At 41.0% G+C, this 19,002-nt stretch overlaps 1 protein-coding gene across 1 annotated transcript in view; it reads left to right on the top strand.

Annotated features, from left to right (window-relative positions):
• The window catches only part of LOC145342123 (connector enhancer of kinase suppressor of ras 2), a 711,051-nt gene that overhangs the window by 531,579 nt on the left and 160,470 nt on the right, over positions 1-19,002 (top strand). Inside the window, exon 14 of the mRNA XM_080187363.1 lies at positions 16,582-16,616. Within this exon, the coding sequence (XP_080043489.1) occupies positions 16,582-16,616 (35 nt within the window). The remainder of the gene's footprint in view (positions 1-16,581; positions 16,617-19,002) is intronic.

Raw genomic sequence — 19,002 nt, 5'->3', positions numbered from 1 at the left:
TGTGATGCATGAACAATGTCAGGTTCTCTCAATGTCGGGCAAGATGACAGTTGAAAAAAGGATTGAATTTTATGTACACAAACCATTTTCCAGGAAGGATTGGATATTTAATCTGTTGGTCAGCACAGTTGAGACTTTTAACTTGGCAGAGAGTTTGTTTTGAAATGTGGCGTAGCTGGGCACAGAGTTGAAATGGTTTTTTAATCATTTTATTTATTTGAATGCTTGAATGTAGATTCGCTCTAGATATTGAGAAAAATTGTCTTTAAAACAGGGATTGAGCTTTCTGTCGAACCTTCTGTAGTACTTAAATGCACCATCTAAATGAGAATTTGATTTTGATTCAATGAGCGGGATTTTATGGTCTCACTCAGGCGAGACTGGAAATTACTGCCTGAGGTCAATGGAGATTTCCGTTATTGGACCCTCACTGGCACTGATTCCGTGGCAGGCGAGGTGGCAGCGTTCCAGTGAATGATTTAGAAGGGTATGTAAGTACATATAAAATTCTAGTTCATCTCTCATGGCAATGCTCACAATCAGTTGTGTATCGGTGCTACAATTTTCAGGTCTCAGTCTTGGCTCACTGGTGACACTCCCACACCTGAGGTACAAGTCCCACTCCAATGACTTGAGCATAAAGTCTGACCTACTCCTGATAACCTTTGACTCCCTTGTTAGTCAAGAATACATCTACCTCAATAACCTCATTGCTGCCATTCTCTGGAGAAAAGAGTTCCGCTGATGCACTACCCTCTAAGAGGAACAATTGTCCTCATCTCCATCTTATTTTTAAACAATGTCCCTTAGTTTTGGTCTCTCCCATAAGGTGAAACATCTTTTCAACATCCACTCTATCAAGCATCCTCAGGATCCCATATATTACAATAAGGTCATCTATTATTCAGATTACCCATGATCTCACAAAATGGCCTAGTCTTTCTCCTAATTTATACGGTGCTCCAGTGCAAATTGAGGGGGGAATTGAATTCCTGTAGGCACCATCTTGAATTGAGATGTTAAAAGGAAGTCCCTTCTGCGCTTTCAAATGGACATAAAAGATCTCCGAGGCACTATCCAAAGAGGAGCAGAGTATTTATCCCTGGTGTCTTGGCCAATACTTAACTCTCAACCAATTTGATTAATTACAGACAATCTGGTCTGTCTTGCTGTTTGTGGGACCTTGCTGTGCATAAATTGGCAGCTGTGTTTGATATCATTCTAACAGGGCTTTGATTTCAAAGGTTTTTCAATGATGACGCATATTGGAATGTCATGAGGTTTTGAAAGTCACTTTGTAAAGGCAACCTCTTTATTGAGCTGCAGATACAGAGCAGTGTTTTTGCCAACCTGCCCTTCAAAGCCACTGCTTAAATATTCCTTGTGAGAAATGATCTGGAAATGAAAATCTGTGTGATTGTCAATGCTTGTGAATTCCCAAGCTCAATCAGAGGATATTGGAAACCTGGATTTGGGATTGTTGGCAAAAGGTCAGAAATACCAGCATGAAATAACTGGCTTCATTAACTCCCCTTTTCAAAACTGTTGGGCATCTGTAACAAACTGTTAACATCTGCTGGTTGATGGTTACATGCTAAGATGCATGAGCACTCAAGGGTATTTTTCTGTGTTGTTGAATATGTGTTTGAAACATATAGTAGTGAAATAATTACAGAGGTTTATATGTTATTTGGAGTCCATATTGAGTGGGTGTATTGCTATGAAGATTGTGACATTGGCTTATGCCTGACACTTGCATTTAAACAATTAGCTATGACAGTAGTTTAGTCCTTTAGTATTCAGAATCACAGCATTGCCTTTTGAAATTGTTACCATCAGGTACTGTGTACAGGATATTTAAACAATTGTCTACTCTAATCAAATCAAAGAGGTACAGTTAAATCTGCTTAACAATGAGATTTGAAACACTGATTATTTCTAAAATGGTTTAAATTTAAATTTTCTCAGGCATACAGATAATCTACTTGTCTTGTATTCTAATAGTGACTCATTAGCTTAGGAATTACTGGGATCAGTATTATCAGACCAACATTTAATGAACACATATTGACTTTTCAGTATTGTAACAGATGATTGATCCATTCAAGTTAAAGAGTTGAGATTGCAAAGAATGGACGTTAAGAGTTTGTGCAATCAGTTTGCTCAGAATAGCTTATGGTGCCCAATTCCACTGACTAGTTTACTTATGTGAACCTTGGTGGTGAATGTCAGGTAGCCGCTCTGTTACAGATAGACATTTTCCTATCAAGCACCATCCAGGAGGAGAGTGTGGTCACTGGATAGTGATCTGGAGTGAGAAATTAGTTCGATATTTCGACTTTAGTGTTGGATCCAGCTAAGGCAAGCTGTAGCTATGTGACTCTATAATTCTGATATTCTCAATGTGTGACTCAGCAGAGAACTGGACAAGCTTCCTGGATCATTAAAGAATGGTCTTACTACCTGTTGAAAAGTATTTTGGGATCATTTTCTGACCCCATGTTCCCATCAGAAGATATCACCTGACACAATTGTTTCCCAGAAGGATAAACCAGAAAAACGTGGAAATGACTAGAGACTGGTCTGAACTGAAGTTCCATTTTGGGGTATACAAGACCAGTTTGGACCAGTAGCAAATTTAACTGTTATTTCCTTCTGGGAAGTGATGTGTCAGGAATTTGGGTATGTGCTGTACACAAGTAAATTTCTCATGTTTGCACATGCCAGGCAAAGCACCTCTCCAGGAATTCAAAATCAAAAATTTACCCCTTCCATACACTGAAGCTTACTTTTGCTGATTTTGAACAGCTGAGCACTTGCTGTGTTCTTGTGGCTTCCTGAAAAGGGTTTCGGATCTGCGCTGAGGCCAGGTAAATCTCACACAAATGGATCAGGAGCTAATCCATTAACACCAGTAACAGTAGTTTTCAGGCTAGTATTCCCCACCCAGCAACATGCCAACTTGACAACTCCCAGCTGATGATAAAACTTCCAATTCCAAACCACATTAGATTATGTAAGGCAGAGATTTAACTGTGTGGGATGAAGGTGCTGCTGCTGCAATGATTTTGTGCTGGCCCCACCAACAGGAGGTGAGAAGGGTGGCTAAGCTTTGATCATGCTGAATTGCTTAGCAACCTACAGATAATTGGAATTGCTGTCAGTGCTGCAAATGGTCTTTGCAGAGAGAAACCACACTGCTGCTGGAAAGGCAGTCTGTGTTTTTTTTTCTCTTGTGGCAATCCTGATATAAGTTCAGTTGAGGATGACAGTCTCTCCCTCAGTTCATCCTTCTACTGAAATCTGTGATCCCTTCATCATGGTATCTAATTGCCTCATGAATGAGCCCATTTCCACCTCCAGTGTGTTATTCTATTAGTCATTCTATGTGAAGACATAATTCCTGATCATTAAGCATAGAATTTGCCATGTACCAGTAGTTAAACTATCCATTTCAATAAACCTTCCAATTGCAGAGCCAAAATCATTTTCTGTACAGTTGAAAACCACACAGATGAAAAAATCTAAAGAAAAGTCATACAAACTTGAAACGTCAACTCTCTTTTCTCTTTCCACTGATGCTGACTTTTTCCATTATTTTGCATTTTTGTTTCAGATTCCAGTATCCATAGGATTCTGCTTTTATCTTAGAGTAGAATGTCTTACTGGCTACTAGAAATTAATAAATTCAACCTTGACATCCTGCCTTTGATATACATGTAACCCATTTGACAAGATGCCCTTTACTATCCCACACAGCTCCTGCAACTGAATGTACCAGGTCATTGCTGTCCAATATTTCAGTGAGTGTTAGAACACCTAGAACATGACGTTTACAGTCAGATGTTAAGGTACATTTTGCAAGACTCCACTTCTGTTATCGAGTCCCAGAAGAATGGAAAAGATAGACTGCAATTTTCAATGCATCCTGTTGTGAGAAAATTGGAAAACCGGAAAGTTGTGATTGGGTTGCACTGGTTTTAATGCCCCCATCAAACTTGCTTTGTGAAGTCTGAATAGTTCTAAGCAATAATATGCAGATTAGTGAAAGTGACTGATATATATGTTTCATAGATGGATAACTCCTATGAGGCATGGACAACATTTATTTTTTAACTACATGGATCACCTGAGACCTTCCTAGGCATCATTGGTCGGACATATAAATGATCTGCAAACAGAGACAAAGTGTAACATAGTAAAATTTGCAGATGATACTAAAATAGGTGGGAAAGCAAGCAGTGAAGAGGATATAAAGATGTTGCTGATGGATATAGACAGGCTAGGAGAACGGGCCAAAATTTGGCAGGTAGACTTTAATGTGGTAAGTGTGAGGTTGTGCAAAAAATAGAAAGGCAAATGGAAAGCAGATTCAAGATGTGTTTAAGCAGAAGAACCTCGGTTTATGAATGTCAGTATACAGGTGCAGCATGTAATAAAAAAGGCAAATGGGATGTTTGCATTTATTGCAAGGGGACTGGAGTATAAAAGTAGAAAAATGTTGTTGCAATTGTATGAAGTGGTGGTGAAACCACATCTGGAGTATTATGTCCAATTTTGGTCTCCTTATTTGAGGAAGGATGTGGTGGCATTGGAGGCAATTCAGAGGAGGTTCACATTGATTCCAGGAATAAAAGGGTTGACGAATGAGGAGAGATTAAACAGTTTGGGCTTATAGTTGCTGAACTTTAGAAGGATCAGAGGAGATCTGATCACGGTAAATAAAATTTGAAAAGGGATTGATGAAGTAAATGTAAACCAAATGTTTCCTCTTGTGGGGCAGTCTCAAATAAAAGATCACAAGAATATGTTGAGAGGTGATAGATTTAAAACTGAGATGAGGAGGAAGTACTTCTCGCAGAGAGTGGTGAATTTGTGGAACTTGCGGTCCCATAGCGCAGTGGAGTCTGAATTGTTGAATGGTTTCAAGCAGGAGATAGATATACTTCTAATTTAAAAAATGGATAAGGGGATATGGGAACAGGTGGGGAGGTGGATTTGAGACCAGGGAGAGATCAGCCATGATCTGATTGAATGGCGAAGCAGGTTCAAAGAGCTGAATTTGTCTACTTCTGCTCCTAATTCCTATGTGAACAGTAATATAAAATCCAATAAGACAGTGAGTTTTCTTCTAACACTGAAGTTCCACTGGCATTACAAAGCCATTGAGTGGGGCTCTGCATCTTCATGTACAGAATTCAATTTTCCCTGGTTACACAATGGCGCAGAGCCAACAACATAACTTTTGTAAACTAGTCCCACTTCATTATCAGCAGGCAACAATCCCAGTCCAGCACCTTGCAAGCTGTAAAGAGATTTTCATCCTCATCAATTTGGCCTTGATTCAAATGTGTGTTTTTTAGAAGTGAAAGGATCATATGCAAACTGTTGCAATCCAGGCTTTTTCCCCAAGCTTTATCTCATGTTAGTATTGGGGTAACGGTTTCTGGAAATCAGAATCAGGTGACTTTTGTGTCATTATTTTTCTCTGCTGATTTTGAATTAGCACAACCCCAAGTCATATGTTAATGAACACGTTGGATAGCCTCCATATTCTTCTATAAATCTGGGCGATAAAAAACATATAAAAAAGTAGACCCCTCTCTGCAGGCTATATTGATCAGACTTGTGTGTGAGGCATTTCCTATGAACGTTGATTCCCTCATCCTTCCAACTCCCAAGATTTTGCCACCCATGCAACAGTCAAACATTGCTGTCATCTAAAAAAATATATTTTTATTTGTCTACATGTTTTGACGGTGACAAAACAGCAAGATGGTGGGAAACTTACAAGCAAACAGGAGAGATGAGATCAGCATCATTACTCAACTCGTCTACTTTTAAACTCTAAAATCTAAAATCAAGAGATTAAGATAACTAAGTCTGGGACAGTGCAGTTCTCAGGAAATTAGGTCAGAAAAGTGAAAGATCAGAAGTAAAAAAAACATATTTAAGCAGATATTGAAACCTGTACAGGGAGCTATCTTTGAAATCTCAGCCAATAGCATGAATAGCTGTCTAACTCCCAGCAAGTAGCGTATGTGAAAAAAGCCTGATTTAAGAAGCAAGTTGCTTGTTTACCTCAGAGGTAAACCCAAGAGACGTAACTGCATTGTATATTAACAGTTACCTGATTTTTACAGATCTTAAAATCTATAAGGTGTGGTGGAGAAGTTTGAGGAGAAATAGCTCTGAAGGCAGTTAAAACTGCTTTGATCTGTTTACCTCACTGTATAAGGCTATTGTCCTACTTAAGTGTATTTCTAGTTTACTTTATTGTTGTTTATTCTATTTCTGTATAAACATTTATTTTCTTAAAATCATCACAAAACATCTGGGATATCATTCTCTGGAACTCAATTCTTTCCTCATCCTATGCTACATTGCAAAAATACAGTTGAATGCAGTTGTTTCAGGTTTCCCTGGGATCTGAACAACTCCGTCTCCATCATTAGTCTTGTCCTTAACAACGGGTAATGGAATAAGCAGTGATCTGTGCATTAAATGAAGCTTAACTGGGAGACATTCAGTGATGTCAGGAGATAATTGCATGTTCCTTAGCTGAAATCTTAAGATGACTATGATGTCACATGTGATGATACTACTTGTTTATACTCCAGAAAACCAGATGGTGAAGGACAGAACTGGAATCATTCCTTACACACTTGTATAGCAGACTTGCACATCAAAGACATGCATTTCCTAATACAACAACTGTAATTTTAGTCTGTTCCTATTTGCAGGAATACAAGTCCACCTGTCCCAACCACCACCACCACTACCACCAACCCCCATCCGTCAGGGCGAGGGAGGGATTACATAATATTTGTCTGAAGTTTCTAACTTCCAGTGGGCCCTGAATTAGCTACCATGTGAAAATGTTATTTAAATCTCAGATTTCGGATGGTTCTAACTGTTTTGCATCAGTCATTATCCACAAATAGTGAGAAGGGTTAAAACCACTTCCAGCTTCTGAGTATTTAATAGAATCCATAGAATTCCTACAGTGCAGAAGGAAGCCATTCGGCCCATCAAGTCTGCACCAACCACAATCCAACCCATCCACACAACTCTACTTATTTACCCTACTAACCCCCTAACACTAAGGGTCAATTTAGCATGGCCAGTCAACCAAACCCACACGTCTTTGGACTGTGGGAGGAAACCCAGAGGAAACCCACCCAAACACAGGGGGATTGTGCAAACTCTCCACAGACGGTGACCCAAGCCGGGAATCAAACTCAGGTCCCTGGCACTGTGAGGCAACAGTGCTAACCACTGTGCCCTGTGCTAGCCATTTATTGTACTAACCTCTCTTGACCCTGTACTAGACACTCGACTACCTCCCACCCTCAATGGGACTGCCCCATCACCCTCCACAGATGCACTCCCAACTCCACTTGAGACCGCTCCCAACTACACCTCTTCCCACCTACCTGATCTTCATTCCAACAGACACCTCACCCTAACTAGCAAATCCTCTCCTGTCCTCCACCCTCCCCACCCCCCCACCTCATAGACTGGCCCCCACTGACTGATTTCTCCTCAAACCCTGACAACATCCAGACTCACCCTCCACCCCCCCCCCCCCCCCCCCCCCCCGATTACCTGACCCCTCCCCGCAACTGTCCCCCACACTCCCATCCATGATTACCCTCAGCTCCCAGATGATCTCCCTGACTATCCTTCTGTCCCTGGCTCACCTCTCTGACTGACCTCCTTCATAACTGACCCTAACTGACCTCCCTCCATGACTGACTCTGACTGACAACTGCTTGCTACCCACCCCCGCCCTGCAGTGCCACCCATCTACCTTGTTCTGACCTTATCCCTGGTCTGGACCTTTAAGCACACATGGTTTATGGCAGCTAGGGCTATATAAAAGGAGGCACACATGCATCATTTACCTTCAACTGAAATGCCCTCGACAGTAGGTGCCAGGTGTATGCTGTGCTTCACAGATCTCACCCAGCTTGAGTCGGAAGGTCAGGTAACCACCTGGATCTTTTTATGGAAACCCATCTGATTCACCCATTTAACTTCCTTTAGGAAAGAGCATCTGCCATTCTTACCTGGTCTGGCCTACAAGTGTCTCCAGATCCATAGCAATGTGGTTGACATTCAGTTGCCCTCTGAAATAATCTAGTGGGGTATTCGATTGTGGGGATCTCATTTGGGGAAGTGCAACAAATGCTGGTCTTGCCAATGATGCCCACATCTCATGAATACATAAATAAAAAAAATATACACCTCTGGGGAAACCAGCCCAAAGACACAAATCTGAGTGCCCATTTATTCTAACCGTCACCACAGCAGGAAATGTTGACATATTTGCTGACCTGGCAAACAAACTATCAGCCAGCTTGCTAATACATTTGAAGGCAACACATAGGGAGCTCCTACAGAGCCGCGGAACAAGCCAGAAGAAAAGAGGTTGAGGTTGCTGGTCACTGACAGCTACTGGTAAAGCTTTGAATTTGTGTCTTTATATGCCTTGTTTGTGAATTGAAATCCCACTCACTGATGAAGGGACAGTGCTTCGACAGTTAGTGGCTTGTGCTACCAAATAAACCTGTTGGACTCTAACCTGGTGTTGTGAGACGTCTTGCTGTGTTTACCCCAGTCCAACGCCGGCATCTCCACATCAAAGCTGCAAAGCCCACACTGCAACTGTTGTAGCAGGCTGAAAATGTCTGCCACCTCCTGAGACACTGACACTGTGACATATCGAGGAAGGTTATCCTCTCCCAGCAGACCCAGTGTTCAGAGAATGGTGCAGCTCAGGTCAGTGAGCTGCCCCTCTTCTGCTGCTAGCCCCCTCTGTCCTGTGGTGCAGCAGGCATGTAAGCACCAGACTCTTGCTGCTTCGGTACTGATGAGTCCCAACATAAGCAGCACCCTGCTGATCAGCTGCACAAACCTCCAAAATGTAGATGTCATCACCAAGTACTGTGGACAAACTTGTCACACAATGAGGTAAGGAAGCAGTTGTGAGTTGTCTGCGCTTATTGGTATATCTCCCTAAGACTTCTTCAGCCCCCCTCAGTTGCCACAGCATCTTGCTTGCTTGCGCTGATGAGTTCCAGGAAGCCAGGGAAACCTGTGGACTAACTGTTGATTTTCCTGACCAGGAATTGAATCCAGGCCCTGGCAGTAAGTGTACCGAATCCTAACTACTGATATACAATGGCAGCTAGCTGTGGACCCGCAGTTAAATTCCAAAAGCCATTTTGCAATATTTGGGCAATTAACACATTGAAATTGACAACCCCATCCTCCAAAATGTGAATCCAAATCTGTGCACACGCACCCACATTAAACTGCCTCCATCATAGCTGTAAATGAAGTGATATTTCTATTGACACTACATTCAAATTTCCACATGAAACTTGATGACCGTCTGAAATGGCCTAATGACAAGTATCTGCAAATGCAAATAGCAGTAAGGTGGGTGAGTTCAGATGTAATTAGTTAAATTGGTCTTCGTGGAAAATTCACAAACCCTAACCTTTGCCTTTAGAGGGTATGATCTGTGATGTCATTAGTTCCACTCAAAACGAGGCATGGTTTCAGTTCCTGTCTATGAGTGTTCTGATATCAGAAAATTTCAGCAAAAGTGCAGCAAAAACAGGGCATTGAGTAACCCAGCTCATTTTTCATTAATAAAAATAATTTTTGCACATACAGCAAGGGTAATTTCCTCTGCCAGGCTTCCAATTCTGATGTAAGTATAAGTAAATCATTTGATTTTTTTTTAAATATTCTTGGGATATGAGCATTGCTGGTCAAGTTTGGTATGTGGTGGGATGTGGGCATTGCTGGCAAAGGCAGCATTTGTTGCCCATTGCTGGTTGCCCTTGAATGGAGTCAAATTGAAGGCCATTTCAGAGGGCAGTTAAGAGTCAACTACATTTCTGTGGATCTGGATAAACCAAATTGGGTAAGGGTGGCAGATTTCATTCCCTAAAAGACATCAGTGAACGAGATGGGTTTTTATGACAATTAGTGATAGTTTCACTAATCATCACCATTACTGAGACAGCTTTCAATTCCAAATTTATGAATTGAATTGATATGCGACCAGCTGCCAGTAGAGGATTTGAACCCATGTCCCCAGAGCATTAGCCTGAGTCTTTGGATTTCTAGTCCAGTGACATTACCACTACGCTACTATCTTTGCCTAATTCAGCAATTCCCAGGGTACACATTTGAACCAGGGAAGTCCACGTCAGAAATCCAGGCACAGAGATTAGTATCCCTTTCTCTTTGCAGCCCAGATTTTTTATCCACTAAATTTGGCACCAATGCCAATTTCCCTTCAGTCTTTGGACAGGGTCTTTATTTCCCAAACTTTGTGCACCAAGTGTCACAGCTAGCTATTAACCAGTGTAAGGTATTGTATTCTGACATAACTCTAGCGTATGAAGACTGAAGTAAATTAATGAAAAATTCATAAACCTATGGTAGATGGTTAACTATGAGCTGCAGAGCTGTGTAGAATCCCTGGTAATGTGAAGTTTATTAACTCACCTGGTCTGGTCTCAGGCCAATGCATCATCCTTAATTTTTATGCTGTATGACTTTTATTACAGCAGACTAAAAGCAGATTTAAGTTGCTTTGTTTCAAAACAGTTAATGAAAAGTTGTTGCAATGGATCATTTTGATTACTATGATTATTGCTATTTGGATATTTCGATCACACACATCTCAAGAAAGTGAAAGAGACCATTAAACCTATTAGATTCACCCTCCAATCCTCTCTTCCCCATCCTACCCTATCCCAGCACAAAGCGTAACATCACCTTAATGTTCCATGAGTGGAATTGTATGCCCTTTCTGTCACCAGGATCTTCTGGTCCCACCAATGGCTTACCTCTGGTTTCTCAGCAGTGTGGGACGGAATCAGTGGGAAATCCCATTGACAGCAGTGGGACCTGAAGATCCTGCTGTTGACCAAAGGTAGGCTATTTCCTGCTGCAAAGAAACATGCTTTGGCATCCGAGGGATGTTTTCAGGGAATCCCATGCCCTATTTTTATTTTTGCCCACACTACCATCTGGTAAACCATTCCTGGCCCTAATTGTAAACCTGTTTTATGTGATGGTGAGAATTGTTTGTTTTCTACCACAATACACTCAAGTTTCATATGTGGCCGATAAAGAGGGATTGCAGTCAATGCAACGAACAATTGTGGTACATCAATTAAAAATATATCTATTGACGGCTTAGGGCTGCAGACACATGCTGGTCAAAACCGTGTGGTGATGCTACAATGATGAAACACTATCAGTGGTCAGACAAAATGAAATGAACCAAAGCAGTGACAGAACACTCCCCTCTGCCGGAACTGTCATCTAGAAAGACATGCTTATTAATTGTATTTATTTTCAAACAGGGATAATGAGCAGATGAACAAAGTACAATACAATAGAATGCAGCAGCTCCCCTCCAGGAAATAAACAGACATTACTCATGGGGAGCAGTGTTCTCCTCGCCTGAGAGGATCTTTCTTGGCGAGGCCATAAAGGCAAGCAAGCCCGCATGATTGAGCGCTGGGCTCGCTAAACACATGCAAATCACAATTTTAATAAATTTAAATAAATTAATCATCCTCTCACCTGTTTCCAGTGAGAGGCTGACCGTGCCAGAAATCCGGGTGTCGTAAAATCGCTGCCATCACAGAAACTGGCGCCAGTCGTGCTAGTCACTATACGCCCGATTTTACAACATTTTTCTGCTGCAAAATGGGCATAAAGCAGCCGTAAAATTCTGCCCATGGTGTTCCACACCAGTTTGGTAGATATCCTTTAACTGTGTTTATGACTTTAAGACTATGGACAGGGATTCTATTGCCAAAGACAAGGAGAGAGGGGACAAAAGGCATCCTTAATGTGTTCCTCTGGATAGGGGGGAGTACTTCGAGTATACAGAGTTAATGTGCATACTTGCGGTAGGGAAGATATAGAGAAGGTGAATCCATGGAATAATTTTTAAACCAAATCCAAATTCACCTAAAATCATATATAAAGGTTGAGATTCTTGGCTTCTCCTCAGCGTTTTTCTCGGTGGTGGGAGGTAGCACGCCATTTGCTGGTGGCAGCATCCTCTGGTCCCACCACTGTCAATGAGTATTCCCATTGAAACCATCCCACACCGCAGGGAAACCCGTGGCAGATGGACCAGAGAATTCTGCCAGTGTGAGTGGATGGAGAATTCTGGCCAAATAATCCCAGTCAAAAGCCCTTTTTACATCTAGAGATAACAACTTCAGGGTTAGTCGAGGCAGCTGGGGAAAGTATGATGTCAAGAAGACGGCAAACGATTGAAAATAATTGATGCCTCTTAATAAAGCCAATTTGATCATCATATTATACCAGGCAGACTCGGCTTCAAATGGCGTCCTAATACTGTAGCCAGCAGCTTTATATCTGCATTTAAAAGAGAAATAGGCAGATCTGAGCCTCACTCTCTAGGCTCTCATTCCTTTTTGAGTATAAATGAGGTGGAAGCTTGAGTCAGTGTTGGAGACAAAGAACCTTGAGATAATGAATAATTGAACATTTCTGGTAATAAAGGAGCAAGTTGAGTAGGGAACGTTTTATAAAAGTCAATAGGAAAGTTGGGGCCTGAAGCCTTGCCACTTTGCATTAACTTAACACAGTTTGTTATCTCATCTAGACACAAAGGATCATGCTAGTCACTGCGCATGTTTGCGTCTAGAGATGGGATGTCTAAATTATTTAGGAAGTCATCCATTGCCATGCTATTCAACAGGGGTTCCAAATTGTAAAGGTTACTCTAAAATGAAGCAAAGGTCAAATTAATATCAGAGTGTCAATAATAAGATTATGGATCAGCAGTCTGTTTAACCTCTGTGAGGATGCAACCCCTCCATTGTTAAGACTGTGGTGTGATTATATTCCATTTTGTTTTCTATGTCTGGAGCACTTTTGAACATAATGGCACACTCTTGAAAACCACTGCAAAAGATGATACACTTCCAAGACCTCCTGCAGATAATGACCCTGTTCTTTAAACACACTACAGGTACTGGCACTCTATCCCACGGCCTCTGCTGATACCAACATAAGGGAAATGAATAAGGATTTGAATCAGTGGAAGTTTCGAGAGCAATTGGGAGGGATCGGAATTATTTTGAGATTGGGATATGAAAGAATCACACAGGCACAAGAAACAAGGTTAGGTAGACACTTCCTAAAGTCAGTTTAGTCAATCAAATAACAGGATATTGTAAGTTGATTGGGAATTGGTTCCTATAAGACTGGAGAGGGAGTGTTTTAGTGTGAAAAGGAGAACCCAGACAACTCATCTAAATGAATACTTTGGGCATCTATTAGTGCATTTTCTTTCAGTTCCACCCTTTTCAATCAGCTGCTGTGAATCTAGTACTGAAAGAATGAGAATCTACTATTGTTGGTGTGTCACAAAGTATGGGTTGAGAAACTCCACAAAATTCCATCATTTTAACTTTTGACTAAAAACTAGATCAAACGCATTGTCAGTAGGTCTGAATGTCAGCACCAGGGGGACAATTAGTCTTTGTCTTGTGAACATTGATGATTCTACAGTCTCGAAATGACATTGCATTTACAGACTACTTGTTGGTGTTACATCTGGCACCAGGATGAGTTTCCTATTATATATCCATAACCATTTCTAAGACCAACCGTTCCCATCTCTAATATCATCTGAGTCAGCCCAGACCTCAACTTTTCTGCTGTAGTATCCCTCATCCATTGCTTTGTTATTTCTAAACTTGACTATTCTAGCACACTCCTGACCAGTCTCCCTTGTTCCTGTCTTGTAAGATTTTAAAGCATCTTGGGATGTTCTATTACATTAAAATCGCTATATAAATGCAACTTTGTTTCCAAAGGGAAACACCTATTGGCAGGCTTAATGTTGAAATATTGAGCAACTTTCATTCTTATATTATTTCAAATAGCACTGGTTTTTCCTGTTACCTCCATTTTTTTTGAATAAATGATGGCTTATTTCCCAATCCCTTGGTTATGGTGTGAAGGTCGTTCTCCAAGGCAGCCTTCATGACACACGATAGCGCAGAGTCGCTGAGCAGAGACTGATAGCCAAGTTCCGCACACATGAGGATGGCCTTAACTGGGATCTTGTGTTCATGTCACACTACCTGTAACCCCCGTGACTTGCCTGAACTTGCAACATCTCACTTACTGTCCTGTCTGGAGACAATACATATCTCTTTAATCTATGCTTAATGCTATCTCCACTCACATTATCTGTACCTTTAAGACTTAAATGGCAGGTTAGCTGTAAAGACTCGCATTCTAATCAGTATTCTGTAAACCGTGTGTGCCTTTATATACCCTGTTTCTGATCAGAACTTCCAACTCACCTGACGAAGGAACAGCATTCCGAAAGCTTGTGGGTTTACCATCAAATAAACTTGTTGGACTTTAACCTGGTGTTGTGAGACTTACTGTGTTTTTAACCTTCCAAGGAAAGAATGGTCCACTCTCTACAGGGCGCCTGCTTGTATTCTCTGCAGATGGGTATTAGTGCCAGCACGCCTATGTGCCTGTGGGAGAGAGCAAACTGTGCACCACATCATAGAAAAGTGCCTAATCCACATACTCAGTAGAGGCCTATCCGCCCACAACACAGCAAGACTGGAAGAAATTGCTTAGCTTTAGGGACTTTGCATTTGCTAATTAAATAAATCGCATATTGAACTTTACTCTATTATTTTTGATATATACTGGACACGTGCAATATGTATTGTATACAGTACTTAGTTCCCCTTACTATTTATACTGTTGTATGAACATTAACAAATATATATCAACATTTGTTTAGGAAGATATAACCTTCATCTCATCTGAATGATGTAAAATGAATGGTAATTATTACAAACTTGTTAGTTATGCCAATATAATTGCTTACGCTATGATACCACAGGTGATTTTACAACATAATCCTGAGCTTTCAGCTGTAGAGGTTATGTTCAAAGGGGAAGTGAGGTGAGATAAGACTATTCTGTAATCCCGATTCTCTAATTCTCATGCCAAAGGCATGGTTCTGGATAAGGAGTGTGAAATCATGGAATAATCCAGAGGCTGCTTTTAAGAAGTGTGAAATTCAGCATGCTGGACCCTTTGCCTGTTCTTAATGCTTTCATGTATTCTTGCATGATAGGCACAATGAAAACATTAATAGCTTAGAAACTACTATTATCATACAAATGCTCAATTTTTCTGTCAATTTTTAGCAGAAGAATGTTAACCTGTTTAAAATGAGAGGGTTAATGCTTCCATGAAAATGGTAAAGGAAACACTTTGGCACAAGTACTGGAAACCTGACTGTTGCTAATTTCCAAGCTCAGTCTGGAACTAGTGCACATCATAAGTGTAAATGTCAAATCTACCAACTAAGGACCCTTTAGATCTCAAAGGGTTGTATGGCCTTTTTAAAAAATGTCATCCAATTATCGTAAGGATTCAGCCAGCTCGAGAAGTTTCTAACCTGACTGGATTTCCACTTTTCCTCAATCGCTTACTCCCTTGTGTTGAAATAATGAGTGATTTCCAGCCTCTTTCAAGTATTTCTTCCCCATGTACTCTTCATCTTGCAACTTTGTTGCAAGTGTCAATATTTGGATCTTTTACTCATCTCTGAGGAAATATTCCCAAATCATTCTTCCACATGAAATGGAATGCAAAAAAAAATTGATTTGGTGTAGTTGAACTGGTTTTAATGATCACAGTTAGTTCACAGATTATATGATTCGTGTCGCTAACAGTTTGGTTAGCTTTCCATGTTGGTTAAAGGTAGATCCTTACGTGAATGGAAAATCCTTCTTGGATTTGGCATAAGATAAGTAAAATTCATAAGAAAATCAGAGCATAGACATTTTTCTCCCAAGAAACAAGGTTAAGCAAATAGCTTCAGAGGCGGTTTAGTCAATCAAGTTAGCAGGATATTATTCCATTGGAAAAGTTCATTAGGAATTTGTTTCTCTAAGAGGGAATGTTTTTGTGTGAATAAAAGAACCCAAAAAACTTGTCTGAATTAATATAGTGGGCATGCATTAGTCTATTTTCTTTTGTTCCACCATTCTACAACTCTTCCATCAGCTGCTGAGAGTTCAGTTTTGAAAGGATGAGAATCTGGTATTGTCACTGGTCACGAGTCTGAAAAACAAAATTGTGGGCGGGGAAGCCCACAACCCTCTGTCACACTAATGTCTGATTAAAAACAGATCAAACCCATTATCAGTAGATCTGAGTGTCAAAGTTAAAGTTTATTTATTAGTTGTATGTAAGCTTACATTAACACGACAATGAAGTTCAGCACTAGGAGGAAGGTAAACGTGTAGACGTAGCAGGCAAATATTTTGCTGTGCCGTTTCAGCTTGCTTAACTACAGTAACTGCTGTTCATACCTGCAGTAGTTTGTGACTTCACATTTCAGGTATGTGAGAACACCCTCATTGAATGTTTGATGATGGGAAATTTGGTTTGTTTAATTTCTGGTAAAGACTTTAACACACCTTTTTTTCCTCTTTCCATCTTTTGTTGTTGCAGCGAGCAGGGGATTCTATTATTGGGGAGACAGAAAGGTAAATCTTTTCCTTCTGATACGTTTCTTGAAATGCATTTCATTGTGGAAAGCGTAATGAATCATCTTGTTGTGCAGAGTGAATGTACATTAATGCAGATACAAAGTTGAGTAAAAACCTGACCATTTTAACACTTATCTCTGAAGACTTACTTGAAGTTGGAGTTGCACTAAACTCCAGGTAAGCTCAAACTGCCCTCGAGGAAGGCTGTCCACACCTCAGAGCGAGTGTGCTAATTGCTCTTTTGAGTTCTACTGCCTTTGAATGTCCAAGACCGCTTCCCATTGAAATGAGACTGATGACGTGACTACCCCAAGGGTAACACAATTGAAAAGCAAGTGACTTCCTCAGCAGTCAGGCTGTGATGATTGAGTGCTGGGGAGATTGGGAAGATTGATTAGGGATTTTGCGCATACTTGAAATGCAGTGACACCCATCTCCCACCCATCTGAACAGAGCCCACAAGGGAATGTCAGGTGAAAGTGGGAACAGACCCAACCAATCACTCCTATAGTTAAACAACCAGTGATACTGTTCACCATGTGAAGAATGAGCACGTGGGTGAGGTGCCACCAATGGAACAGGGAACTTGCAGCCTATCTACTCTCAGAGGTGGCATGGCTATATGTTGAGGAGGTTGGCATACTCTGATTCAACCTGGTTAACAGTGAATGGTGTGGTTCCAATCCCCAGCAGCTAAAAGGAGATGAGGACAGCTTTCGGAAGATGCTGAATGCTCTTACATCAGGACTGCAACCTCCTGACTTCGTGGCTTCTCAATCCCAACCCCCATGAAAAGACCCCAGACATGAGATTCTACCCTCCACAACCCGTCACCCACCTCACCACCCCCTTCAAACCAGAGTTTGTGATTGGACCTACCTATTCCTATAGCTTGCTCTTGTATCTTCGCTAACAGGCTGAGTTTCTGTGGGAACCCATCAAACACAAAAATATACGCCGTAGAGTTAAAACTGACATGATGGATCCTATGATTCAGTAACAGTATTGCCAGGCAGTTCAAGAGAGAATCCTGTGCTGAATCTTGATGAGACAGGTAGACCCCTATCAAAACAGAAAATGCTGGACAGCTCAGCAGGTCTGGCAGCACCTGTAACTCATGTGGACTCGAAACATTAACTTTGTTTCTCTCTCCACAGATGCTGTCAGACCTGCTGAGTTTTCCAGCATTTTCTGTTTTTATTTCAGATTTCCAGCATCCGCAGTATTTTACTTTCACATAGGCAACCAATTAAGATTGGAGTCGTGCATCCTTGTTCAGTGTGAACGTAACATTTTCCAAGTTATTAATGTACATCGCCATGGGCATAATTTAGATCAGATGACTCTAAAAGACCACATTTGAAAGAAAATACAAATATCAGATGAAGTCTTCAAATTAATTCAAATACGTTAAGCCTGTTTGTTAATCTGTTCACCTGTGCTAAAATATCAGTTGGGGATATGGCGAAAATTCCCATATAATGAAAACTTGATTTATTCCGTTACATTGGACCAATGGGCCTAATTGTAAACAAGCAAATTGGCAAAATGTGATCCAAAAACACTGGTAAAAATCGCAGACAAAACCACGAGATTTGACTGAGTTATTCATTGTAGAGTAGTGTCGCAGTTTGCATTGCAGGTATGGAGATCCATAGCTTCCAGGGCAGGTGTTCCACACAGCTGAGCTCTGTATCTCAGCGATGTGACAATGGAAACCCTAATTATTTCCCCAAAAATAAGTTGGACTGGAATTTGTTTACATTAGGGCATGGTTACTACCACCATTGACCATCCTTTTCCTTTGTTAATCAATAGGTAGTTCTTGAAATTTCATTTTCAGGTAGAAGCTATTCTTCCCTGATTCCTGACTCTGGTTTGAGGACAAAGCAGAGTGGCATTGATGATAACCTGTCCAGTGGGCATGTCTGGTGCAGACTCTCGCTTACTCAAATCAGATATCAGCAAACCACACGTACACTCCCACCATTTTCCATCCTTTACAGGTGCATTACTCTGGGTCAGAGCTATGATTTTCTAATCTATGCCCTTGATGGGCAGAGCCTGACCCTGGCTTATTCTTCCTAAATGTAACCCTTCTATTTCTGTACATTCTCGTTTTAGCATTAGCACATCAGACATGGGGTGGAATCTTCGAAACCCCACAGAAGCAGGTTAGGAGGTGGGTTTGGAGCAAATTTTGCAATTAACACATCAGGTCAGTTGCCCAAGATGTACTCACCTTGGAATTATGCATGAGGTGAGGGTCAATGTGACAGTCACCACCTACCCAGCAATAACAAATAGTCTGTTAGGTCAATTAAGAGGCCACTTGGAGATGAGTTATGAAACTTTTGGGATCCTGCTAACTGTGGACAGTCTC

This window comes from Carcharhinus amblyrhynchos, chromosome 4 (genome assembly GCF_965287045.1).
Source record: "Carcharhinus amblyrhynchos chromosome 4, sCarAmb.v2.hapA, whole genome shotgun sequence".
NCBI lineage: Eukaryota > Metazoa > Chordata > Chondrichthyes > Carcharhiniformes > Carcharhinidae > Carcharhinus > Carcharhinus amblyrhynchos.
Note: the sequence above shows the minus strand (reverse complement) of the source record. Positions and strands in the feature narration are given on the sequence as shown.